The sequence below is a fragment of the Natrix helvetica genome (assembly GCF_964273705.1).
Source record: "Natrix helvetica genome assembly, chromosome: 7".
NCBI classification, from domain to species: Eukaryota; Metazoa; Chordata; class Lepidosauria; order Squamata; family Natricidae; genus Natrix; species Natrix helvetica.
This window is the reverse complement of record NC_138558.1, coordinates 14,334,880-14,348,009: the sequence shown is the minus strand read 5'-3', so window position 1 is coordinate 14,348,009 and position 13,130 is coordinate 14,334,880. Positions and strand designations below refer to the sequence as shown.

General features: G+C 43.1%; 1 protein-coding gene across 1 annotated transcript in view; it reads right to left on the bottom strand.

Annotated features, from left to right (window-relative positions):
• PKD2 (polycystin 2, transient receptor potential cation channel) overlaps positions 1 to 13,130 on the bottom strand; it is a gene marked incomplete at its 3' end in the record, with an annotated part of 37,090 nt that overhangs the window by 20,830 nt on the left and 3,130 nt on the right. The window contains exons 2-4 of the mRNA XM_081960322.1: positions 4,301 to 4,411; positions 2,521 to 2,654; positions 1,145 to 1,395 (exon numbers count right to left, since the gene is read on the bottom strand). Of these exons, the coding sequence (XP_081816448.1) occupies positions 1,145 to 1,395; positions 2,521 to 2,654; positions 4,301 to 4,411 (496 nt within the window). The remainder of the gene's footprint in view (positions 1 to 1,144; positions 1,396 to 2,520; positions 2,655 to 4,300; positions 4,412 to 13,130) is intronic.

Genomic DNA, 13,130 nt, shown 5'->3' with positions numbered 1-13,130 from the left:
CATTTTTGCCCTCCCTGGGCTCTGAAGGTTTTCCTTGAGCCTCCGGGAGGGCAAAAACAGCCTCCCCAGGCACCAGAGGCCCTCTAGAGCAGTGTTTCTCAAACTTGGCGACTTTAAGTTCTGTGGACTTCAACTCCCAGAATTCCCCAGTTGAAGTCCACAGGACTTAAAGTCGCCAAGTTTGAGAAACACTGCTCTAGAGGCTGGAAACGGGCCCATTTCCGGCCTTCCCGAACTTCCGGTAAGCCCTTTTTTCACCTTCCCCGAGCCTCCACACGGGCCCTGCACTTACCTGCATCCAAAACGGGCTGTGTGGGGACGGCTGGGAGGGGTGGGGCCAGCCAGGAGTGGGATTTGGGAGTTCTCCAAACTGCACAGAATCTTAGCTAGAGGCTCTCAGAAATGGAGTACATACCTATAGTATGCTTAATTTAAGGGCTGATAATGTACTCTACACCTCCTCTATCTTATTAAAAAGCACGACTAACTCTTGATCAATAAAAGTTGCATAGCTGGGTCATCTGGTAAGCATATATAGGTTTGGGCTCTAGAATTTAAGAAGAAGAATAGAATGAATGAATGTACAAATGAATAAACTAACAAAAATAAATGAAGTTGTTATCGGATGTTATGGAACTGTGTTGTTGTTTAAAGGCCTTAGAACCGGGGTGTCAACCTCAAGGCCCAGGGCCCATATCCAGTCTGGGGGGTGCAAAGGACACAGCAAACAGCAAAGGACCGGCCTGCAGTGACTCTGACAGTGAAAATGGGCTCCCGAGCTCTGTTTTTGCTGGCAAAGGATTGCAGGGTCGTAGCAGCCGAAAATGGAGCTCGGGAGCCCGTTTTCACTGGCAGAACACTCAGGCCACCACAGGCGCCCCCGACACGAGTCACGATGAGCTGGCCATACCCACCCTGCCCCCCCCCCCAAGTCAAACACAACCCTGATGTATCCCTCAATGAAATCGAGTTTGACACCCCCGCCTTAGAATCTTTAAATTCTGGTTAAATATATGTGAGATGAAGACATATATGTATACGAAGGGCATGGCTAGCTCAGGAATTCTGGGGATTGAAGTCCCCAGGTTGTACAGTTGCCATAGTTACCCACGCCTGGTCTGTATGAATGTAAAGAAATACATACGCTGTCCCATTCCGGAGCCCAAATGGAGCAGTGTCCTCATTAGTCACTGAGTAAACATCATAACAGTCTTTTATTTCATCTTTTAAATCTTCAGGTATGGAACATGAGGCATTCCTCACTTTCAGCTGCCGGATACGAGGCACTCCTAAAAGCAGATTCTCGTGGTAGATGAAACTTCTGTTTTCTGCTACTGTTTTATTATTGTACCACATCTCCCAGTACAGTCCATCCAACAACGGGCCCTCAGTGAACTGAAAGATTAAGCGAAATGTTTTCGATTGAGGATCAGCAATGCAGTGACTCCGATATGACTTGCTGGACTCTACTGAATGCCCACCATTTAAAAAAATATTTTAAAAAGGGATTATTTTAAATTCATTGTAAAGCTTACAAATTGCCTTGAGGATCACTGTCTCCTCATGTAAGATTTCTTGCCATTTGGCCATTTAATAATTACATATCACTTTTATCATATATATTTATGGAGAATGAAAATCTCTCTCTCTCTCTCTCTCTCTCTCGTGTGTGTGTGTGTGTGTGTGAGACGCGCTGGCTCAGTGGCTAAGAAGCTGAGCTTGTCGATCAGAAAGGTCAGCAGTTTGGCGGTTCGAATCCCTAGTGCTGCGTAATGGAGTGAGCTCCCGTTACTTGTCCCAGCTTCTGCCAACGTAGCAGTTCGAAAGCATGTAAAAGTGCAAGTAGAAAAATGCAAGTAGGAACCACCTTTGGTAGGAAGGTAACAGCGTTCCGTGGACCTTCAGCATTTAGTCATGCCGGCCACATGATCACGGAGACGTCTTCGGACAGTGCTGGCTCTTTGGCTTTGAAACAGAGATGAGCATCACTCCCTAGAGTTGGGAACAACTGGCACATATGTACGAGAGGAACCTTTACCTTTACCATATATTTATGGAGAATGAAAATATGTCTGTCTGTCTGTCTGTCTGTCTGTCTGTCTGTCTGTCTGTCTATCTAATTACATACACACAACATACAGACATTCATTGATGCTCTCCTTATGTCAAATCATGTGACAGTGTTAACTGAAAAGACGATTTAGCTATTTAATATACTAGCAATTAATTTCTCCTGTTCATAATATAGCAATATTAAAAAATATTAAACATTTATTAAAATTAAAACATAGATGATCCCTAACGGTGTTTACCCAAATTCTTTTCGCTACTATTGTGCATAAGTAGAAGTTGAACCGTTTTATGTTATACCATGAATCAGGTCATATCTATCCATACAACTGTTCACAAAGCAAATCTACGTGTGACTACTTAGAAAAGATTTTTTTTCTTGGTAATATGGTAAATCTGTGTGATGTGCATATAGCTCAAAGATATCAAGAATCACACTTCAACTAGTACCTTCCAGAAGTCTCCCATTGTGGACAATGATCTGAAATTGGTCTTCTCCATCTTTGATACTGGTGTGTCAAGAAAGAGCTGGGACATTACTCTTGTGTAGAAGTAAATGTTAGAATTCACCATTCCGTAAGATACTGTAAAGAGGAATTTGGAAATAATAAGTATTTCAGATAGAAATTTATTCGTCATCATCTTCCTCCATAACAGGAAAATGTAAAGTAATATTTTCTTCTCTACTATATTATCAAGAATTATCTCACATGGAGCTCTTTAGGATGGATGAACCTAGGTGCTAGATTGTCTATGTTTAATGTTAAATGCATGAGAAGTAGGTTTCCCTCCACATATTATATATGAATTTTCCCAATGTCAATTGAAAAATACAGGGTGGGGTTTTTTGTATTCTTTTTATCAGATCCTTCCTATTTTTCCAGAAACACTTGTGTTCAAAGTAGCCAGGATAATGGGAAACCCATAGCTGTCTAAAATGATAAGACAAATTGATGTATATGTGTATCCGTCGTTTATTTTCTTCTTTCTTTTACTTTGTTTTATTTACTGGCTAAATGACATAATAAAATTGGATTGAAACTGAAATGATCCAGATTAAGTTTCTGAAGAAAATGTACATTGAAGGCAGTCCTCTTATCCAATCATTAGGACCTGGACTAGTTTCTAATATTAAACCTATTTGTTTATATTCAATATTTGAAAAAGGAAAAACATAAAAAAGATACATGCATTTTTAATTTATTTGTTTTGGTATCCAGAAAAGCATCTGAGTAAGGTTGGTTACTTACTGAAACGCTTAACTGTAGCTACATTCGGTTAATCGCCTGACCAATTATATTCTCTAGCAGAAATAAAACACTGCAGGAAACTGCATTGCAGACAAAAGCAGAGCTCTTTCAATATTTTATGTATCCCTAAACATGTTCTAAGAATCAGTTTGTTGTGCTTGTTAAAACCACCAAGCTAGACATCAAAAGACGGTGAGTTCTAACCCTGCCTTAGGCATGAAGTTTGCTGGGGGATTTTGGATCAGTTATTCCCTCTCAATCCTAGGAAGAACGAAACGGCACATTAGTTTTAAAAACATTATCAAAGGCTTTGTACATGTAATTGTCAAGAGTCAATATTGACTCAAAGGGGCAAAAAAAACAACACCCCATAGTTAAAGAGAGAATAGCTCTTTTAAGATCATCATACATGTACCTCATCATGCTTTTGAATTGTGTGGAGCTGGCAGAAATGGCTAAATTGACCATTCTGGTTAAACGAAAGACAGGGGTGTCAAACTCGATTTCATTGAGGGCCACATATGGGTTGTGTTTGACCTGAGGGGGGGGGGGCATGGCCAGGATTGGTGTGGCCAACTCATGTTGGAGGCCCCTGGGGTGGCCTGAGCGCTCTGCCAGCGAAAAAGGCCTCCAGAGCTCTGTTTTTGGATACGATGGCCTCCCGCAGCCCTCTGCCGGTGAAAATGGAGCTTGTGTGGGCCGTGTGGGGCCCCCTGCGTCTCGTTTTCAGCCGCGACAGCATCTTGCAGCCTTCCTCAATCTCCATTTTCACTGGAAGAGGCACCATGGGCTGTTCCTTCACTTTTTCCCAGGCGGCCCCGCGGGCCAAATCTAAGCACTAAGAATTAGCAGTTTTCAGAACATCAAATTTGACTGGATTGGCAATAATTATGGCCTTGAATGAAGAAATCTTTCGAAACTCTATTTCATTATATATTAAATATCTGTTCACCATTAAAATATCAGCAAAGACTACTTACAGATTGATAGGACCACAAGAAAAATCAAATATGTTATTAGCTCGCGCAAAACACTTTTCAAGTATTTCTCTCGCGTTGTAGTTTCTTCCATGAGCCGAGTACCCCACAGACCTTTAAAAAGAATAACCAGGAATCCATAAGAAACATGATGTATTGATATATTAGAGGCATCTGTATAAGTTAGTCATGGTTTGCTGTTGTTTAGTCCGATGTATAAGCTTGGATATTTATTTCCGCCTTACAAGATTAGTACAAGACTTACTTTATAATATTTCAATAAGTTATATCTACTAACCAGAACAACAAGGAAAAGAATTAAACAGGGAAGAAAGATTGCCACCTAATATGAGAACCGATTTCAGCTAGTCCTCAACTTACAACCATTTGTTTAGTGAATGTTTAAAGATACAGCAGTACTAAAAAAAAAAAAGACATGATGACTTTTCATATTTACAATCATTGCAGCATCCTTGTGGCCAAAATTCGGACACTTGGCAACTGGTTCATATTTATGATGGTTGAAGTATCCCCAGGTTCATGGGATCCCCTTTTGTGACCTTCTGTCAAGCAAAATCAATGGGGAAGCCAGATTCGTTTAACAACCATGTTATTAACTTAACAACTACAGGATTCACTTAACAACTTTGGCAAGAAAGGTTGTAAAATAGGGAAAAATTCACGTAACAACTGTCTTGCTTAGCAATGGCACTTTGGGGCTGAAATGTGGTTATAAGTCTGCATATCATTTGCATCAATATTACATCACTGCAGTCAGAGGCGGGTTTCGCATAATTTTACCACTGGTTGGCCGCGCACCAAAACTGCGAGCATGCACACACTTGCTTCGTGAGCATGTGCAGCTTGCACGCATGTGTATGGCCTTCCATACCACCACTGACTGTAGTTCTAAGTACTACCAAGATCGTTCAAGCTGAAGAACAGTTAACTGCTGATAAGAATAACCAAGTTAGAATGGCAAAACCTGGCCAGCAAAATGCACCTTGTGCAATTTTTACTAGAAGATATGGAAATAGCTTTTGTAGGCAAAAAAGTATCTGAAAAACAAATATACAAAATTTAGTGGAGTAGCATATGACTCTAGGTAAGGAAGTAAGTTTATCTCTGTCTTATTAGCAGTTAACAACTTTTCTCTCAAGACCAACAGTGATACCAATGGCAACAGCATATAAATACATTGCAATGCTGGTGCACTATTTACAAACATTGCTAAATTGATGTTTTAAAAAACATTACTCCAAAAATGCAGTTTACTGCAAAGGTCCTTCTACAACATAAGAAATCATCAAAAAGGATTTAAAGGTTTTAAACATCCCAAATAGGCCAAAAGAGCTACTCAGCCTCTTTTGAAAGCCAGCCGGACAAGAAGGCTCAAAATATAGGTAACAGCAGCAAAGTAACAAAAAGAACTGTAAAGTTCTACACGATTGAAAGTCCACAGAAGTTTGGCTCTTCTCCATCAATTCATTACACTTTTTACAAAGCTGATTAAAATGGCAGTCCTCTTTCAAATGATATCAGGATGAAGGAGGCGAGAAATTGTAATCGCGTACATATACACATGTGTACATAATTACATATTCAAACTTGTAAAATGTATTTGCATGCTGTTGCCAGAGAAATAGGGATCCTTGCAAAAGACAAATTGACCGAAAGTTTTGTAGAAGTTTGCAGATTACTTAGTACCCATTACCTCCCACTTGAACAATAGGAAAAAAAAAATAGGACTGTGAAGATTTTTTTTTGCTCTCAATTTCTACCAGTTCTGGCTAATGGTGAAGGATTGCAATATCAGATTGCCAATCTCTAATCTTAAAATTCAGAGATTTCTCTTAGTTATCTGAACAGATGTGTCAAGTCATAGTGCAAATGAAAGTACTCTACATATTTCCCACTTTTTAAAAAGCAAGCTATGCTAAACCATATTACTTTTGAATTAGACCGACGATGAAGATCAATCCCTTCTCTATAACAGTGGACTATAAAATAAGTGTTGGAAAAAAATATCCATCTGGTTCAGTTCCAAGCTGGGAGAAAGAAGCTGGAAACAACATGGAGGCTGATTGGAAAGATGGTTTATTGATGAAGCAGAACCACCAACTATGTGTGATTCTGGGCAGCTGACAAAATGGAGTTGAGAGTGGGGGAGGTTATAACTTCTTTGGGCTTTGTATTTGAGCTTCCTGTTCCTGTGCAAGAACATATCCTTTAATATTCTATTGGCTGTTGGCAGATTCCTATGTGGTCATGTAGGGGTTATCTAGGGGTCATAGCTGGCTCTATAGGCAAAAAGGAAATGCAAATCCTAGGTGTTTGTCTGAACTAATTTGGTTGACTTTGGACTGCTCTGGGAGTTATGCAATGAAGGGCCTTGTGTTCTGAAAGAGAGTTGGACAATTCCTATTGTGCCTAATGACTTTTGCTTGTGTTCGATCTTGAGTAGGGGGCTGCTTCAAATCCTACCAATTTGCCTTTGTTTCAAAATATCTTGTCTTGAATGGATTACCAAATCTGCATTTCTAAAAGCTGCCTCCTCAGTTTCTGCTTGGGGGGCAGGGAGACTGGTGCTGATTTCTGAATAGGCTGGCCCAAAATATCTACTGGGGGGGGGGGGGGCTATTAAGAAAGACTTGAGTCTGCTTCCTGCCTCTAAAAAAACATGTTTCTCCCTTTCTCATTTAGGAAAATATCATATTCTGCCTTTTTAAATATTCCTCAAAATATTTCATTCTTCTAGGAGGGGGAGCACGGCTTCCCACATCTGAATGATATATGTTGCCAAAAGCAATGCATCAAATCAGTTTTGTAGATCAAAACAGTAGTTGTACAAAATGTGCTCCTTTCGTCATACCAAAGGCATGTTACTAAAAATAGCAGCATGAGCTATCCACAAAAGGAATTGCAATGCAAGAAAAAGGGTATAACTTAAGATATATTATGCCCAATAAGTAAGCTTGCAAATATGGTTTAGCTCTTTTTAGCTGTTAACATCCTTCTCAAATAATTATCACTTCTGTTTTTTAATTAACTTTTAAAATATATGCTACTTATAGCAGGACTTTCTGTGTTCTGTTCTGTGAACCATCCTGCATATAAATAAGTTGCAAACAAATAATATTATGTGAAAAGGAGTGGGATACAAAAAAATAAAACCCTGCTTTACAGTACAAACTGAAATTAGCTGCAATTACGTTTGTATTTTTTTACTTCTACGGATTAATATGGCTACCCTTCTGGAATTTGCAGCTAGCTAGATGGTTATCCTGAACTGGAACAAATGAGCAAAGGCTGGTTGGCCGAGCAACAGAAAGTTTGAAATACACTCCGAGTGGATTGGAGTTTGCAACGCTTGGCAAAAAAGGATTTTATTTCTGGGAAAAATAAGCACAGCTCTGAGACAGGCTTAAAAAATAAGACAGTTTATGAATTTTGTGTGATGCCCAAAATAAAGGTTTCATATTTTTCTAGGACAGTTACAAAGACCTAAAGTTTTTCCTTAAGACTTTATATTTTAAAACATTTTTGCTCCTACAGCTGGAGACCACTTCAGCTTGCCTTGCTCAGGGCCTACAGCAGGGGTGTCCAACTGGTGGCCCGTGGGCCGGATACGTCGCCTGCTGGCGACGCCTACCCCAGTGCTGCGATTGGGAAAAACATCGCGAAACATCACATGACGGCAATGTGACACAGTGAGTTTGACACCCGTGGCCTAAAGACAAGATAAAAGAATGTCCAAGAGATAAGCAGAAAGATGAGCCAGCCGTGTGCAACAGCTGCCAAAAAAGCCAACACAGTTCTAGGCTGCATCAACAGAGGGATAGAATCAAGATCACGTGAAGTGTTAATACCACTTTATAATGCCTTGGTAAGGCCACACTTGGAATACTGCATTCAGTTCTGGTCGCCACGATGTAGAAAAGATGTGGAGACTCTAGAAAGAGTGCAGAGAAAAGCAACAAAGATAATGAGGGGACTGGAGACTAAAACATATGAAGAACGGTTGCAGGAACTGGGTATGTCTAGTTTAATAGAAAGAAGGACTAGGGGAGACATGATAGCAGCGTTCCAATATCTCAGGGGTTGCCACAAAGAAGAGGGAGTCAAACTATTTTCCAAGGCACCTGAGGGTAGGACAAGAAGCAATGGGTGGAAACTAATCAAGGAGAGAAGCAACTTAGAACTGAGGAGAAACTTCCTGACAGTTAGAACAATTAATCAGTGGAACAGCTTCCCTCCAGAAGTTGTGAATGCCCCAACACTGGAAGTCTTTAAGAAGATGTTGGATAGCCATTTGTCTGAAACGGTATAGGTTTTCCTGCCTAGGCAGGGGGTTGGACTAGAAGACCTCCACGGTCCCTTCCAACTCTGCTATTGTATTGTATTGTATAGATGTTGTCAAGATACACTTGTATTTTCTTTGGGAGAAAACAGGGATAGGCCTCAAGGCATGCGAATAAACTGCAGTGAAGTTGGCAAATTATGTAATATCGTTTGAATACCCACATCTGCAGCACAGTAACAAGTCTGCATTCAGAAGAAAAATCATGAGATTTCAGAAAAAAAAAAGTTCTCAAACACACACACAGAGTTTAAAATAGTGACAGTGTATTGCTCTTCAAATACGTATGTCAAGTTCCACGAAGGTGGCCACACTCTGGACCTTGTTTTTGTATCTGAACAGTGGGCGAGTGATCTGGGAAGAGGGGATGCAACCATTACTCCCCTGTCATGGTCAGATCACTCATGTCTCCAGCTGGACTTCCCTGGCGCTACCCCCCACCGCGAGGAGGCGGAACCAAACTGTCCAAGTTGGTACTGCCCCAGGCGCCTGATGGAACCGGATAGGTTCCAGACGGAGCTTGGGCCATTCCCTGTAGCCCTGACCCGCTCTCGCTCCGAGAACCTAGTGGCCGCCTGGAATAGGGCGGCCGCTGGGGCCCTGGACCGAGTTGCGCCTTTGCGGCCTCTCCTGCGGCGACGACCCACCCGGGCTCCTTGGTTCACCGAGGACCTGAGGGTGATGAAGCGCCATAGAGGGCAGGTGGAGGTCTTCACGCTCCGAATCTGACCGAACACAAGTAAGAGCCTATTTACGGACTTACCTTGTGGCATTAAGAGTGGCCAAACGCAGACATTGTGCCACTCTTATTGCGTCCGCCGATAACCGCCCTGCCGCCCTGTTTCGGGTGACCCGCTCTCTCTTATCACAGAGGACGCGGGAAGCCCCTCTACAGGGCAGAGCAGAGGAGTTTGGGGAATATCTGCAGGACAAAATCGCTCAGATCCGGAGTGGATGGACCCCCTTCAGTGGACCAGAGGAGCCGCCAACAGTGAGTCTTGTGAGACCACTCTGGGAGGAGTTTGCGTCTGTTGCCCCCGAGGATTTGGATAGGTTGTGTGGACGGCTGCGACCGACCACATGTTTAATGGACCCGTGTCCCTCCTGGTTGGTACTGGCATCCTGGGAAGTGACACGAGGCTGGCTACTGGGCCTGGTGAACGCCTCTTTGAGCGAGGGGTCCTTTCCTGCCGCCTTGAAAGAGGCGGTGGTGAGGCCCTTACTCAAGAGGCCTTCCCTTGACCCGATGGAGCTAGCTAATTATCGTCCAGTCTCCAACCTTCCCTTTTTAGCGAAGGTTGTAGAGAATGTGGTGGCACAGCAGTTTCTACGACACCTTGAGGAATCCGAATATCTAGACCCACGTCAGTCTGGCTTCCGGCCCGGACACAGCACGGAGACGGCCTTGGTCGCGTTGGTCGATGATCTCTGGAGGGCCAGAGATAGGGGTTGTTCCTCTATCCTGGTCCTATTAGATCTCTCGGCGGCTTTTGATACCATCGACCATGGTATCCTATTGCGCCGGCTGGGGGGGATGGGAGTTGGAGGCACCGTTTTGCGGTGGTTCGGCTCCTACCTCTCCGACCGGACGCAATGTGTGTTGGCAGGGGGGCAGAGGTCGACTCTGAGGCCACTCACTTGTGGGGTGCCTCAGGGGTCGGTCCTCTCACCCCTTTTGTTCAACGCATATGTGAAGCCGCTGGGGGAGATCATCCGTGGTTTTGGGGTGGAGTATCATCTGTACGCTGACGATACGCAGCTGTACATTTCCACCCCAGACCACCCCAACGAGGCTGTCGAGGTGATGACCCGGTGTTTGGAAGCCGTCGGGGTCTGGATGGGGGACAACAGACTCAAGCTCAACCCCTTCAAGACTGAGTGGCTGTGGCTACCGGCACCCCGGTTCAGTCAGTTGATTCCATCGCTGACCATAGGGGGCGAGCAATTGCCCCCTGTGGAACGGGCACGCAATTTGGGCGTCCTCCTAGATGCCCGGCTGTCAATGGATGACCATGTGGCAGCCGTGGCAAGGGGGGCGTTCCACCAGGTTCGCCTGGTGCGCCAATTGCGCCCCCTACTGGACCGGGATGCCCTACGCACGGTCACTCATGCACTGGTGACGTCTCGACTGGACTACTGCAATGCCCTCTACATCGGGCTTCCCTTGGGACGCGCTCGAAGACTGCAGCTAGTCCAGAACGCAGCCGTGCGGGCTATTTTTGGGAGTACTAGGTACTCCCACGTAACACCGCTCCTGCGCGAGCTGCACTGGCTGCCTGTGGTCTTTTGGGTGCGTTTCAAGGTGTTAATCACCATCTTTAAAGCGCTCCATGGCTCAGGACCTAGGTACTTGCGGGATCGCATCCTACCACACACTTCCCTGCGACCGATTCGCTCTCACAGGGAGGGGCTCCTCCGGGTGCCGTCCACTAGGCAGTGCCAACGGGCGACACCTAGGAGTAGAGTCTTCTCTGTGATGGGCCCAACCCTCTGGAATGACCTACCCCCCGATATCAGAACCACCACCGACTTTCTCTCCTTTCGACGAAAACTGAAGACTCACCTGTTCCGTTTAGCCGGCCTGGACCATTCATAACCTCATTATACCTCTTGGCAGATATATTTTAACTGGGTAATTTTAATTGGGTATTTTTTAGGATTGTTTATATACTGTTTTTATCTGCTTTACCTGTACAGTGTTGTATTGCCTCCTCTTCTATGTTTTTATGTTTCCATGTTTGTAGTCTATTTTATCTATTTCATTTGACTGTACACCGCCCCGAGTCCCTTTGGGGAGAGGGGGCGGTATAAAAATCGAAATAAAAGGTAAAGGTAAAAAGGTTATAACTGAATAGACTTGCATAACCTTCTTTCTTTTTTATAAAAGTTGCTAGGTTCTATTGATGTCTTTTAAATTTAGATAGGCAAGGTTAGTATTCAGGAATATTTTAATTGTAATAGTTGAAACTAGACAATCAGTGACTCCTTGGGTGATTGTTTCAGAGATATTTCCTTTCCAGATTTCTCAGAGCTTTCAACAATGGCAGAGCAACCAAGGTATGGGCGGTCCTCAACTTACGACCACAATTGAATGCATAATTTATGTTGCTAAGTGAGACATTACGTGAGTTTTGCCCCATTTTACAACCTTTCTTGCCACAGTGGTTAACTGAACCACTGCAGATGTTAAGTTAGCAACATGGTTGTTAAATTAATCTGGTTTCCTCGTCGACTTTGTTTGTCAGGTCACAAAAGGTGATCCACATGATCCCAGGATACTGCAAATATGAGTCAGTTACCAAGCATCTGAATTCTGATCATGTGTCCACCAGAATGTTGCAGCGGTTATAAGTGTGAAAAATGGTCATGAGCCACTTCTTTTTCAGTGCTACGGTAACTTCGAACCGTCTCTAAACGAACTGGTGTAAATCGAGGACTACCTGTTCTTAAAAATTCAAACAGATATTCAGAGATGACTATGCCTTGAAAGTAACCCACTTTACTCTGTAAACGTGTTATTGTTGAACACCAGCAGTTGACCAGAGGAAATGTTTTATAACATTTTGTATTATATCATAAAAGCTTGGTAACAATGTTGACGTCATATAGTGCTTTATAAAATTTGCCAAATCTCAATTCCACAGGAGTCATGGGTTCCAGATTTTGGATGTCTTTTGTCCACTAGCCCATTAATGGTATTTTGGTTGAAAAAGTTTTGTTTTATGATACACCATTTCACACAGTCAAAGGCTATTTAACAACTGGTTCTCTGCCCTAATGATTTCTTCCAACCATCATTTCATCAAACTGCTCAGAAACTTAATAACTGGGTCTCCCGAAGTGGTGCGAACTGGCTAAATCCCACCACTGTCTAAAGATACTAAATTTTCAAATGCTTCATGTGTCTGAACTTGCTTGGTGCAACATTTTATTGTTGATTCCTTGCGTGAGGATTGGGATCAGACAACAACCTACTCTTTCCCATATACCTTTACCTGCTGTCTACCATGTTTCCCCGAAAATAAGACCCTGTCTTATATATTTTTTTCTACCAAAAAAGGAACCAGGTCTTCTTTTTGGGGAGGGTGGGGGAATGTCATCCACTGACACATCTCGCTTGCATGCATAGCCCCTGGCCTCTTTTTTGCTATCAGAGGCATTCAGGAACTTCTTCATCCAGCAAGGCTTTCCTGAAGGCCTCTGTAGCCGATAACAGAGCTCCGGATCAATCCAGAAGCCTGGCTACAGAATAGGCATTTGTGCCTGACTCAATTAAAGGTCTATCTGTGCTCTAGCCATTTATTCTCTATGTTCACTTTTCTCATGAGAACAAAAATGATAAAATGACCCAGAACTTTCTCATATTTAAGTTGTTTTGCCAGATAACCAACCAACCACGAACTTTTATAACATTGGTATATGCAGCATTTATCTGTATGCGTAAAAATAAAACCCACTGGAGAACTCAATTTA